The sequence below is a fragment of the Myotis lucifugus genome, unplaced genomic scaffold, assembly GCF_000147115.1.
Source record: "Myotis lucifugus unplaced genomic scaffold, Myoluc2.0 scaffold_41, whole genome shotgun sequence".
Classification (NCBI taxonomy): domain Eukaryota; kingdom Metazoa; phylum Chordata; class Mammalia; order Chiroptera; family Vespertilionidae; genus Myotis; species Myotis lucifugus.
The window spans coordinates 1,528,447-1,542,852 of record NW_005871089.1 but is presented as its reverse complement, the minus strand read 5'-3'; the positions used below and the strand labels follow the sequence as shown (position 1 = coordinate 1,542,852).

The window sequence follows — 14,406 nt, the reverse complement described above, 5'->3', positions numbered from 1 at the left end:
GCATTTACAGTGCTCAAATTCTGGCAAGGGCTAGATAGTATTGACTTGGAACAATGTGATATTAGATGGGAACTTTCAGGCTGTAAGTGCTTACCGGTAATGTGAGCAGCCTTTATTGTTGAGGTATTATGCTGTGATTCATATTAGGGAATTCCCTGAGGTTACTTTAGTTAGGGTTTACTTGCCTAATAAGAGCCCAACCTTCTGTGTGTTAGGGTTTTCAGGCTTATTTTGTTGACTTGATGAATGTCACTTCAGAATTATGAGCTGAAAAGCAATGGCTCATGAGAGTTTATTATTCTCTCAGAGTTCCATGTCTCAGTACTGGAAGAAGTAGGCCTCTGAGTTTAGCCTTAAAATGCTATGCCTTGATCTTAAGCAAATTCATTGAATACACCCTTCTAAGGTTCAAAAGAACTGTTCTTAATTGCTGTTTAGGTTTAGAGACATTTTTGAAGTTTATGGAGCATAGTATATAATGCTTCTCCCTAGCATGGCAAAATTTAAATGTAAGTCTTTTTTGAAGTCCAGAATATATTAGTATTTTAATTTATTAACTATTTTATATATTTTGCTTGTGGCAATAGCAATTATAAAACAGCAATAGGAAAAACACACATTGATCCATTATTATTGAATATATTTTGATGCTTGTACTAAAGTGATATAAATGATGTAAAAAAATATATATGTGAGTGGCGGCGGCGGCGACCGCATACCGCGCGACCCGGAGTAGCGCGTCCAGCCGCGAGGCCGGCGCGGGGGCGGGAGCGGGAGCGGGGCCCGCGACAGGCCCGCGACAGTCCCTCCCGACGCCGGGGGAGCCCCGGCAGTTGCCAAGGAGGCGGCGCGGCGGACGGCGGCCCCAGAAAGAGAGGCCCGCGCTCGGCCCGCGGGACCGCGCCGCCACCGCCCGGGCTGGCCCGAAGGAACCGCCCGCGCCGCCGCCGCGCGGACCGAGGTTATGAACGTGATTTTTGATGAAACTGGATTGGAAACATTTTCATGATCTTTGTATATTTCTATATATGTATTTTAAAATTTTGCATTTGACTTAAAGTGCCATGAGAAAATTTGCATATTGCAAGGTGGTCCTAGCCACCTCCTTGATTTGGGTACTCTTGGATATGTTCCTGCTGCTTTACTTCAGTGAATGCAACAAATGTGATGGAAAAAAGGAGAGAGGACTTCCTGCTGGGGATGTTTTAGAGCCAGTACAAAAGCCTCATGAAGGTCCTGGAGAAATGGGGAAACCAGTCGTCATTCCTAAAGAGGATCAAGGAAAGATGAAAGAGATGTTTAAAATCAATCAGTTCAACTTAATGGCAAGCGAGATGATTGCACTCAACAGGTCTTTACCTGATGTTAGGCTAGAAGGGTGTAAAACAAAGGTGTATCCAGATAATCTTCCTACAACAAGTGTGGTGATTGTTTTCCACAATGAGGCCTGGAGCACACTTCTGCGAACTGTCCATAGTGTCATAAATCGCTCACCAAGACACATGCTAGAAGAAATTGTTCTAGTAGATGATGCCAGTGAAAGAGACTTTTTGAAAAGACCTCTGGAGAGTTATGTGAAAAAATTAAAAGTACCAGTTCATGTAATTCGAATGGAACAACGTTCTGGATTGATCAGGGCCAGGTTAAAAGGAGCCGCTGTGTCCAAAGGCCAAGTGATCACATTCTTAGATGCTCACTGTGAGTGCACAGTCGGGTGGCTGGAGCCTCTCTTAGCCAGGATCCAACAGGACAGGAAAACAGTGGTGTGTCCCATCATCGATGTGATCAGTGATGATACTTTTGAGTACATGGCGGGTTCTGATATGACCTATGGGGGATTCAATTGGAAGCTCAATTTTCGCTGGTACCCTGTTCCCCAAAGAGAAATGGACAGAAGGAAAGGTGACCGGACTCTTCCTGTCAGAACGCCTACCATGGCCGGAGGCCTGTTTTCAATAGACAGAGATTACTTTCAGGAGATTGGAACATACGATGCTGGAATGGATATCTGGGGAGGAGAAAACCTAGAAATTTCCTTTAGGATTTGGCAATGTGGAGGCACCCTGGAGATCGTTACTTGCTCACATGTTGGACACGTGTTTCGGAAAGCTACACCTTACACGTTTCCGGGAGGCACAGGACAGATTATCAACAAAAATAACAGACGCCTCGCAGAAGTGTGGATGGATGAATTCAAGAATTTCTTCTATATAATTTCTCCAGGTGTTACAAAGGTAGATTATGGAGATATAGCATCGAGACTTGGTCTAAGACACAAACTCCAATGCAAACCTTTCTCTTGGTACCTAGAGAATATTTATCCTGATTCGCAGATTCCACGTCACTATTTCTCTTTGGGAGAGATACGCAATGTAGAAACAAATCAGTGTCTCGATAACATGGCTAGAAAAGAGAATGAAAAAGTTGGAATCTTTAACTGTCACGGTATGGGAGGTAATCAGGTTTTCTCTTACACTGCCAACAAAGAAATTAGGACGGATGACCTTTGCTTGGATGTCTCCAAACTCAACGGCCCAGTCACAATGCTCAAATGCCACCACCTAAAAGGCAACCAACTTTGGGAGTATGATCCCGTGAAATTGACCCTGCAGCATGTGAACAGTAACCAGTGCCTGGATAAAGCCACGGAGGAGGACAGCCAGGTGCCCAGCGTCAGAGACTGCAACGGAGGTCGGTCCCAGCAGTGGCTTCTCCACAACGTCACCCTTCCAGAGATATTCTGAGACCAAATTTACACAAGAAAAAAATAAGGGTTGACTGGGCTACCTCAGCATACATTTCTATCACATTCTTACGTAGCACAAGAAACCATCAACAAAACAAAAAGGAAACCCACCATAAGGGAGAACATATTTGCCAATGATTCCTCTGATAAGGGATTAATCTTCAATATATATAAAGAACTAATACGACTCAACACCAGGAAGACAAACAATCCAATTTAAAAATGGGCAAAGGACCTGAATAGATACTTCGCCAAAGAGGACATACAGATGGCCAATAGGCATATGAAAAAATGTTCAAGGTACTAATCATCAGGGAGATGTAAATTAAGATAACAATGAGATAACACCCCATACCTGCCAGGATGGTTGCTATCAAGAAATCAATAAATAAGTGCTGGCAAGAATGTGGAGAAAGTGGAACCCTAGTGCACTCTTGGTGGGAATGCAGACTGGTGCAGCCACTGTGGAAAACAGTATGGAGTTAACTCAAAAAATCAGAAAGAATGTATGCAACCCTATGTTCATAGCAGCATTATTTACAGTAGTCAAGATCTGGAAATAGCCCAAGTGCCCATCTATAAGTGAGTGGATTAAAATGCTGTTATACATTTACACAAGAGAATACTATGCCGCTGTAAAAAAAAGGAACTCTTACCCTTTGCACCAGCATGAATGGACCTGGAAATTATTATGCTAAGTCAGTGGTTCTCTACCTGTGGGTCGCGACCCCTTTGGTCGCCTAAGACCATCGGAAAACACATATATAATTACATATTATTTTTGTGATTAATCACTATGCTTTAATTATGTTCAATTTGTAACAATGAAAATACATCCTGCATATCAGATATTTACATTACGATTCATAACAGTAGCAAAATTACAGTTATGAAGTAGCAACAAAAATAATTTTATGGTTGGGGGTCACCACAACATGAGGAAATGTATTAAAGGGTCGCGGCATTAGGAAGGTTGAGAACCACTGTGCTAAGTGAAATAAGCCAGTCAGAGACAAATACCAAATTATCTCACCAATATGTGGAATCTAATGAACAAAAGAAACTGATGAACAAAATAGAACCAGAGGAATGGATACATGGAACAGACTGACAAATGAGGGGAGCAGGGTGGGGGGAAAGTGAAGGGATTAACTAAAGAACATATATGCATGGCCCATGGACACATACAATAGTTTGGGGAGGGCTAAGGTGGGCGGAGGCTGGGTGGAGGTGGTCAAAAGGGGGAAAATGGAGGTCATCTGCTATAGTGTCAACAATTAAACTTTTTAAAAAAGATTAAATTTTAGCCGAAACCGGTTTGGCTCAGTGGATGGAGCGTCGGCCTGCGGACTCAAGGGTCTCAGGTTCGATTCCGGTCAAGGGCATGTACCTTGGTTGCGGGCACATCCCCAGTGGGAGATGTGCAGGAGGCAGCTGATCGATGTTTCTCTCTCATCGATGTTTCTAACTCTCTATCTCTCTCCCTTCCTCTCTGTAAAAAATCAATAAAAAAATATATTTAAAAAAAAGATTAAATTTTAAATTAGAACTTCTATACTTTGATGTCAGTCCTTATAAAACTAATATTCAGAAGTTAGAGAGAGCCAAAGAACAATGAGAAACCATGAATAACATTTTGATCACAATATAATGCCACATAGATTTTAGATATGTGTTAAAAACAAAAGTTATCAAATTATTAGAAAATAAAGTAATTTTTTTGAAATTTCAGAAATTTCCGTCCAGCATGAAAGTCATACCAATTCTATAATGTATATAATGTGGTGTTATGAACTCTTGCAATTAACAAGTTTTTAAAAACACACTTGCAAGCTACTTTGAGAACAATGTTATTTCAGTGAGTGGAAGTGATATACATTCTTTAATACATGTATTGAGGAGTTTAAGAACAAATGTAGTTGGATTTTTTCTAAATAGTACTTGCAAGCTCTGTTGTGCACAATGTATTTCAGTGATTGGAAGGTATATCTATTCTGTAATACATATTGGGTAGTGTTTAAGAACATTTGAAACAAGCATGTTTCAAACAAAGCTACTTGCAAGCTGCATTTAGTATAATGTTATTTTAGGGAATGGAGGTGATACTCATTCTCTAATGCATGTAATGAAGTATTTAAGAACACTTCTAATAAGTGTTTAAAATATTTGTAATGAAGATATTTCTATAAGCACTATGGTGCAAATTGTGTTCAGACCAGTTATATTACTGAATAAAAATAATTCCTATTTTGTTATGCATGTAATGAAGTGTTTAAGAATGCTTGTAATAAAGCTATTTCTAATAACTTTGATGCAAAATACATTCAGAATAGTTTTAAATCTGTACATGGAAATGGGCCCAATTGTGTAATGCATGAAGTGATTAAGAATATTTGTAGTAATGATGTCTGTGAGAATGCTACTTGCAAGTTGCATTGAGAACTGTGGGATATCAATGACTGGAAGTGACACCCATTCTGTAACAAGTGTAATGCTGTGATTCAGTTCATATTTTATAAATATGTTTCTTAAGAATGTTATTGGGAAGCTGATATAGTAAGTGAATACAAGTAATTCCAATATCTAATGTATGGAGGAAGTGTTTGATAACATTTGTAATAAAGATTTTCTAAAAATGCTTAAAAAAGATATTTTCTGAAATAATTCCAAATACTACATTAAAACTTATAAGTAATCTTACAATATAGTAAACATAATAAATTGTGTTTACATATAACTTTATCAGAACTTCAACATATACAATATTTTGCCTATTACCTTCCTTTCAGTATAAATTAACCACATAGTCATTAGTAATTTTAACTTAAGTGACTGTAAGGTCATTGTTAAATGTGTATCATAATAAAGGTTGGGTTATTTACCTAGTGCATTTGAACATGAAATTTACCTTGACTTATTCTGTCTGAAATGTTTTTTCATTAGGATAAATAGCAAAGATTGGCATGGAGTCATTAACGGGTGGTATAATAGTCACATAATTCACTAGTAATTTAATTATTCAATCAAGAGTATTTACTAATACCTTGCCAGAACTTTAAAAGGCCCCTAGAGATCTGGAAGGAGAAAATGATAAGGAGGATAAGTAAAACTATCTTTTAAAATCTATAGAGATAGTCTTTATTTGGCATATTTTCAATTCAAAAGCAAGAAACTTTTCTATTCAAATTATCTGACTGTACTAAAGTCTTAAAAGTATTTTTGCTCATCGTTTATGCATATCCTGATATCCTGGCTAAGATAAGAAAACTCCAAGGTCCAGGAAAGTTGGTTATGGAGTCAGACGGTTACTGAACCCTGAACAAATTCCTTGCGTTTATCTGGGCTCCTGGATGAGTAGCCTGTTTTAAAAGAGGCAATCATGAGCTTCTGCCTTTGAACCATACACACTCAGGACCATCAGTCTTCTCACTAAACAGAAGCCGGCGGTATTTCTGGAGTTTTGTATAATCAAGACTTACTTGATAACAAAGGTTAATTTTCACCAAGTGAAATGGGTTGGGTTTTCTTGACATTAACCCTGAATCCAAAGAAATAACTGTGGCCCTAGACAGTTTTGCTCAGTGGCTAGAGCATCGGCCTGTGGACTGAAGGGTTCGATTCCTGTCAAGGGCACATGCCCGGGTTGTGGGCTTGATCCCCAGTAGGGGGCGTGCAGGAGGCAGCCGATCAATGATTCTCTCTCATCGTTGATGTTTCTATCTCTCTCTCCCTCTCCCTTCCTCTCTGAAATCAATAAAAATATATCTTAAAAAAGAAATAATTATGGATATCTCAACTGCTTTTATGCATAAATTCAATTTTGCCAGGAAAGTCTAGTGTTGTTCCAGACCATGCTCCCACTTTGATGCTCCCCCTTTCAGTATTGAAGCTAATGGCACACTTGATGTGAATGGCAGTTTGTTCATGGCCAAAGACAGAGGAACAGGTGGAAATGAGCCCTCTTCAGGGGGTACTGGTAGGTTCAAGACTGAAATAGCAGAGCGTAAAACAACAGTGGGGGAGATTAAAGAAGTTTCTGTTAGAGGGAATTGGCATCTCAAGAAGTTTTAGTGCTGAGTAACCAAGGAAACTCACACAAGTGTCTGTGATTATATGGAGCAGAAGCTACCTCTTCTTCCCACTTTTCTTCTTCCTACTTTAGTTTTGCAGGATGGAGTCATTAGAGAGCTTACTAGAAATGCAGATGATTTCACAATCAGTGCCAAAGATGACCTACTTAATTTTGTTTAAAGCTCTGTTATGTGATGTGTTTTAGTTTTGATTGTTCAAGAGAAGAGGATGTGATAACTGTCTCAGGTCTTCCATTCCTGGGGCTGCCGTATGAGTTGTGGGTGGCAGTGCCCTTACTCGGACCCCGTGGCAGCACGTGGCTCTGCCAGCTATCTGCCGTGGCATCTGAGCTGAGGGAGAATGAGTGGTATCCTGGGTTCCTCCATGGAATTATTGACTGACTCTGTTGGCCAGATTAACTGGAGCTACCAGGAGCAGTGTTCCAAAAGCTCTGAAAATGAAGAGGGAAGTAATTAGATATGGAATTCATAATTGAAATTAGTTTAGAAGGAGATCTTTGTGTTTGAAAAGGAATCATTTTATGTGTAAACTTTCCATGTTGTACGTTAATTTTTCACTCTTCTCCTTCTAAGGAATGCATTTGTCATCTTGTTGCCATTACTATCATATCGTTATCAATGAACATCTCCCAAGGGTGCCTTCTTATCTGCTCCGGCTGGTCCCCTGGACATTCTCTGCCTCCCTCGTGTTCCTTCTCACCTGTATGCACTCACTGAAGCTCCTCCCAACCTTGAGTACCCTCCCTTCATGCAAACTTGTTTCCGAACCTTTTCCTTTCTTGAGTACTACTAACATCTACTGTCCTACCATACAGTTCAGTAAGTAGTTGTTCTTCATTTGAGCTATATGTTAGCTTTGTTCCCCAGTATAGAACACAAGTTCCTTGACAGCAGGGGCCAAAGGACAAAGCTGGCAAGAGAGACTAACTCTTACCCTTTTGTGTTGTTATTATTTTTAAAAAATATATTTTTATTGATTTCAGAGAAGAGAGAGGGAGGGAGAAATAAAAACATTAATGATGAGAGAGGATCATTGGTTGGCTGCCTCCTGCACGGACTCTACTAGGGATCAAGCCCGCAACTCTGGCATGTGCCCTGACCAGGAATTGAACCACGACCTCCTGGCTCACAGGTTGATGCTCAATCACAGAGCCATGCCAGCCGGGCTGTTTTATTTGATACTTCTTTACATTGTACATGTATGACTTGTCAAAACAATTTTTAAAATGCATTTTCTTTCCTGGTTTCATATTAGAATTAAACAAAACATTAGAATTAAACAAAAATATTCATATAGATTCAAAATGGTAACAAATCAAAACTTATCTAGGTTTGATAAGTGCCTTTTGTTCTGAAGGGAAGACAAAAATAAATAATACTGATAATAGTTAACAAAACAAAACAACCTGTCTGGCTGAATGCTAATAATAGTAGCTTTACTTCATGTAGGGGGCTTCGAGATCAACATGAAAAAAAGCCTTACTGCACATTCAAAGCAGTACTATTTACTTAGCTGCTCTCAAATGGGAATAAGCAGGCATCAGCTATCAAGTTTCTAGCCTGGAAAAATCCATCAAAGCCACTGGACACAGACACGATGGGGACATCATGTAGACAGTTCATAAAAATAACCAGTCTGACATTTTTGGAAACTGATGCAAACTGTCTCTGTGGCTCTGTCTGTTGCTTTTGCTTTATACAGTAACAACTGAAAAGCGGTGAGAATTTGGCTGCTACATGAGACACCCAGTACAATAAACCCTCGATTTTGCAGACCTCAATTTAATGGACTTCCAATTTAACAAACAAGATTTCCAGTCTGAATGTCATATGTGAAAATTAACATTCTATTAACTTAAAAATGCTTTTAACTAAGATTTGCTTATGATTAAATTAACAGGTTTTTTTCCTTGTTAATTCACTGTTATTTTTAACAAATTTTTAGCAAACTGGCCATATTTTGGGAAAAACACTGTAGTAATTTTATCGACATATTTACAACTATAGTCTACATAATTAAATAAGAGTCACTGCTCGTAGACAATGTTTGATAAATTATTAGCATGTGATCACACTACATTTTGCATGGTAATTGGTTCTGTGATCCGTGGTGTGATTTTCTGTAGCAGCTTTTTATGCTTTTTTAAAATATGTTTTTTTTAATTGTTAGAGAGAGAAGAAGTGAGAGGGATAGAGAGATATAAACATCAATGAGAAACATCATCCATCAACTACCTCCTGTATGCCTCCTATTGGGGATCAAGCCCGAAACCCAGGCATGTGGCCTGACTGGAATCGAACCAGTGAACTCTTGGTTCATAAGTTGACTAGGCCTATTCAACCACTGAGCCATGCTGGTCGGGCTAATTTGTCAATTTTTTAACATGTGCATTCGGAAAACCTAGTTTATGACATAACAGACTTTCAACTTTAACTGACACCCCCTCACCCAAATTAGTCCATTATGTTGAGTTTTACTGTATTCACAATAGGGGGAGTACCAATCCTGTGTTATATATGCGTACATAGATTAAACAACCAGAATTTACTCTAATAACCAAAAAGAATGCATCAATTTATTCAGAACTACTTATTGAGCACCTAACACATGCTAAACTTTCTAGAGAATTCAAACATCAGATTTAAGAAGTCCAAAGTCTAGTTGTAAAATAATGCTTGTTCAGAACAGATGTGTTAGTATCATATGAGAGATATAATTCAACTATTCAGGGGATGGGGAAAACACTTTCAGTTGAGCGATCAGGGAAGGCTCTATTAGAGAGGAGGTCATTTGAAATGAAAGTACAATTAGAATAAAACCTTTTAATTAAAGTATTATACACACATAAAAGTGTATCTATATATATAAAAGCCTAAGTTACCGGTAGACTGAATGACTGAACGACTGCTCGATTGGTCGCTATGACGCACACTGACCTCCAGGGGCAGATGCTCAACACAGGAGCTGCCCCCTGGTAGTCAGTGCGCTCCCACAGCAGGAGCGCTGCTCAGCTGACCGACGGGCGCCAGATGCAGGGCTCATGGCTGGCCGCTGCAGCCCGGATACTACAGTGAAGTGGCAGCGAGCCTACCGAGCAGAGGTGGCAGCAGGCTCAGCGAGGCCGGGATAAACAGGAGCAGCAGGCAGGAGCAGCAGGCGGTGTGGGACTGCTGGTTTTGGCCCGATCCCCGCATGCCACACTGAGGGACCCCACCTGTGCACGAATCCGTGCACCAGGCCTCTAGTATATTATAAAGAATATAAGCTAACTGAATTTTCACAAACCAACACATTAGTTATGTAACCAGATGGAATAGTATAATACTCCAGAAGCCCCCTCTGCCCTTCCAGTCATTCTTGAGGGGAGTAGAATTTTGTTAGATGAATGCAGATGGAGAGAAAATGACTGGGGGAGGGATAAGCATGCATTAAGATGTAGAAATTAAGACTGAGAAATGGGCTGAAGAGTAATTTGCTTGAAGTGTCAGCTGGTGGACAGGGTTGGGTCCATGTTGTAGCCTTAACTGCCCTGTAAAAAAGTTAGATTGTATTTATTAGCCACTGAAGACCTTTGAGCAAGAGAGAATATTTTGTAAGATTTTTAAAGGATAGTTGGTAATTTATTGGTAATGTGAGAGGTGAGACTAGAGGTCAGGTGACTGGTTGGGAAGCTTTTATAAAACCCAGGTATGAGATAATTTGGCCTCTGCAGTGGCAGGTGAAGAAAGGGAGCAACCATCCGCAGACAGTATAATGAGCCAACAAAAACTGAATGGCTATGGATCTTGAAGAAGTCCAAGAAAATTTCCTTCTATAAAAGTACTCAATAGTAAATTGTTATTTACTATTTTGTCAAGGGTTAACACAATCTTTGAATGCTGCTTCTCCAAGAGAATTCTAAAAACTTTTTTTGCAGTATTTGAATAAAACCTTGAGTTACTCTAAGGAAACTGACCTTTCAGACAAAAAGAGTTCTTTGTTACTCAGAAATGTGGATTGTTTTTCTTTTCATATGGGTGCATGCTAGAATAAACATTTTGGTGGGAAAAACTGACTTCAAGGAAGACTTTTGAAGATGTCATGTTACCAATAATTACTGAATATTGTTCACCTGTTTATTCATTCTTCAAGTTACTCTCATAATCCAAATTTCTGGATAGGATACATTAATTTCATTGTATATGTTTACCTGTAATGTATTTCTACAAGAAGTAAACGTGTTTTTGGAAGTAAAGGCCATAATATATTTTTCTTTGACAGCTTCTTATTTCACTTTGGCTATGTGGGTCATTTTTCATTAAAGGCACCCCCCCCGCCCCCCCACACACATACATACACACATTCCATCTCTTTCACTCCAAAGCGGTTAGTTTTTTTAAAATATATTTTTATTGTTTTCAGAGAGAACAGGAGACAGAGAGAGAGAGAGAGAGAGAGAGAGAGAGAGAAACATCAATGATGAGAGAGAATCATTGATTGGCTGCCTTCTGCACACCCCACACTGGGAATCAAACCCGCAACCCGGACATGTGCCCTGACCAGGAATGAACCCTGACCTCCTGGTTCATAGGTTGAGGCTCAACCACTGAACAAAACCGGCTGAGCCAAAGCAGTTAGTTCTTAACAAATAACTATTGGGCACCTAACCTGTACTTTGATTTCCTGTTAGGTCTTTCAAAGTCTGTTCTTTATTGTCCCTCTATACAACTGGCACCTTATTCCTAGAGACTGTTTGTTTGTGGAGTCTTTGATGCGTGTGGTTGCTTCCAGGTACTGGGATTTGTGTAGTAAAGCATCAGTAGAAGGAAGGAAATTTCTCTTGAAAGCCAGTGTGTGTACAGGTAACCTGGGACCAGGCGGTAGGGCAGGAAGGGAACTTTATCTGGGAAGAAGCACGTGGGTGGGAAGAGGACGGGGACTGCGCACCCACTGCAGACCCGAGGCTCCACCACCCAGGCAGCCGGGCGCCGGTGGTCTGGAGCCTGGCTCTAGTCTAGGGTCTTCCCACGCTGCTAGTCGCCCCTCTTCGCTGCTCCCCGAGCTGAAGTTCCAAACTTTTCCTCCAGCAGGGAGAGGAAGGGTGTTAAGTGAGTAAGGGAAGTCCCTCCCCCTTCCCGGATTCCGATTGGCCGAGGCCATCCAGACCCCCGGCGGGGCCGCCGGCCGATTGGCTGCGGGCTGCGGGGCGCCGCCGCAGGCCAGGAGCGGCCGGCCGCCGGGGCCCTCAGGTGGCAGGTGGGGCCGGGACCGCCGGCTCCTCCGCGCGCTCCCATCCCGCAGACTTGAAAGTTGGCCGGCGGGGCAGGCGCGCCGCGCTCGCCGCGAGCGGGACTGCCCAGCCTTGGCCATGAAGAGCCTCAAGTCCCGCCTGAGGAGACAGGACGCGCCCGGCCCCCTGCTGTCCGGCGCCGCCACGAGCGCGGTGAGTCCCGCCGCCCGCGCGCGTCCCGGGCTCCCGGCGCTCCCCTCCGAGAGTCCTCCCGGCTCCGAAGCGCGCGCTCCTCCCTTGGCTTTCCCTCAGCGCGCCCTCCCCGTCGGCCCGGCGCCTCCTCCTCCCCCAGGCCGGGGCTCCGCGTTGGCCCGGAGACCCTGGGGACCCTTCCCACCCGACGGGCCCCTTCCCGCTTCTCTCCCCCCGGTCTCCGAGCTCCGGGCGCTTGGGGATCAATTCGCCCCTCCTCCTCCTCCTCCTCCTCCTCCTCCTCCTCAACCCGGCCCTTCCTCGGCGACCTCGGGGCTGGCCCGGCGCCCCGCGCGCACTCTCCCGGCCCGGGTCGCGCGGTTACTGGCGGGCACCCCTCGGTCCCGGGGGTTCGCGCCCCATAGCCAGGTGGTCAGGGCAGCGGAGCCGCCTGCCCGCCCGGCCTCCGCGCCTTCCGTGAGTCAGTCAGTCCGGAGGAGTGAGCGCTGCTTGGCTGGGTGGGTTTGCTCTGGCCGCTGCTCCTGTCACTGGGAGAGTTGGGTTTCTGCCTGAGCCCCGGTGGGTGGTGACTGAGACTGGGAAGGGGGTTGTCTGTGGGGCCGCGTCGCCCGGGACAGACCTCCATTCGGTGTCCACGGGCAGCCTGCCCTCGCGCACACGCTCGGAAGCACTCAGGGCCTCGTTAGTTGGCCGGAGAACAGAAATCTTGAGAAACAGCCTGTCTGCAGATGTTGGGATTTAGATAATTGGGCAAATTCGAAGAATGGCTATATCATCAAAATTTCTTATTATTGAAATAAACATTTAAAAGCCTTGAAGAGTTAGAAACGAAAAGATGTGCTCGAACTGTTTAGTTGCCCATCCGAAGTAATTAAAACGGACTCATATTTTACATAGATTCTTACCAAATGATTATATGCTTTTTATGAGAGCTATTTTAATTAAAATGCTCTTGCTTTTGAGTTAAATCAGAATTGTGCCTTTCTCTCCACCTACTTATAGGATGGTTTTTCTTGGACTTAACAGGAAATTATGGTGAAACTAGGCTCTTTGATTCCCAATTTTTACAAAAGGAATAGCTTCAGGTGGTATATTTGATGTTTTGATGTTGTTTATTAAAGCATGAATTTATTTTATAAGCGCATAAAAGGAGAGATTACTTTGTTTCACATTTTTAAAAATAATTGGAAGAAATGTCATTTAGTGATGTCACAGGTCACTATATTTGAGTTAAAGATTCAACTTCTTTGTAGTACAGGTTGTGTTTTCAGCTTTAGAGATGTACTTTTCTAGGTTTATTTGCTATATTTTCCCATTTTATTTTCACTAAGCCTTCACATCTGACTTGAAGGTTTACACACCTTAATTGTGTCTTTTTTTTTCCTACTAGAAATGCAGTGTAGTTATTGGTATTATCAGCATGCCAGTTTGCATTTTATACATTTGAAACATGAAGTGCATCTCTTTGAGCCTAAATCGTTAGCACTTGCTAAACTGAGCATTTTTATTATTTTTCTTAAAATAACAGCATAACAATAAAGAGAAATACATGGTATGAAAAACAGAACCTATCTGATTAGAAAAGTGAACATCTCTCAGTTTAAGTTAAATATTAGAATACGTTTTGTAAAGTATTGAATGAAAATAAGTGAGTGTGAAGACTAATAAAATCAAACCAAGCAATGATAGAAAAATAAATAAATCTACAGGAGAATAAGTTCCTTTTTGCTTTTTAATCTATAAATCATAATCTCTATTGTCAGAGTTGGTCACATACGGTGCATATTGTTATGATGGAGCATTTTTCTTTTTCATTTTTCTTCCAAAAATATTTAAACTTTTATTTATTTGCTTTGAATAGATAATATAGCATATGGCTTAATATTTGAAAGAAACAAAAATATAGATAGAAAATAGTGCTTTTTTCACCCCTGTCCTTCAGTTACCTGTCCCCTTTCCTCAGGGGCTACTTGTGTCAGTTGCTTGCATGTCATTCCAGAGAATGTTTAGCAGTTACAAGCAAATATAAATATTTCTATGTATTATTTATAGAAATGGTAGCACACTGTACTCGCTGTTCCACATCTTTTTTTTAAAAACTGTAAATGTGTAGGCCCATTCAGAGCATCCCCATACAAATCTTTTG

General features: G+C 41.6%; 1 protein-coding gene and 1 pseudogene across 2 annotated transcripts in view; both read left to right on the top strand.

Moving 5' to 3' along the window:
* The first annotated feature begins 882 nt into the window (after positions 1-882).
* LOC102421153 lies at positions 883-2,798 on the top strand (annotated as a pseudogene). Its single transcript, XR_001347999.2, has one exon. The product of XR_001347999.2 is annotated as a polypeptide N-acetylgalactosaminyltransferase 1 pseudogene (transcript).
* A 9,252-nt stretch (positions 2,799-12,050) lies between these two features.
* UACA (uveal autoantigen with coiled-coil domains and ankyrin repeats) overlaps positions 12,051-14,406 on the top strand; it is a 114,291-nt gene continuing 111,935 nt past the window's right edge. Inside the window, exon 1 of the mRNA XM_006087821.3 lies at positions 12,051-12,260. Within this exon, the coding sequence (XP_006087883.1) occupies positions 12,186-12,260 (75 nt within the window). The 5' untranslated portion in view covers positions 12,051-12,185. The remainder of the gene's footprint in view (positions 12,261-14,406) is intronic.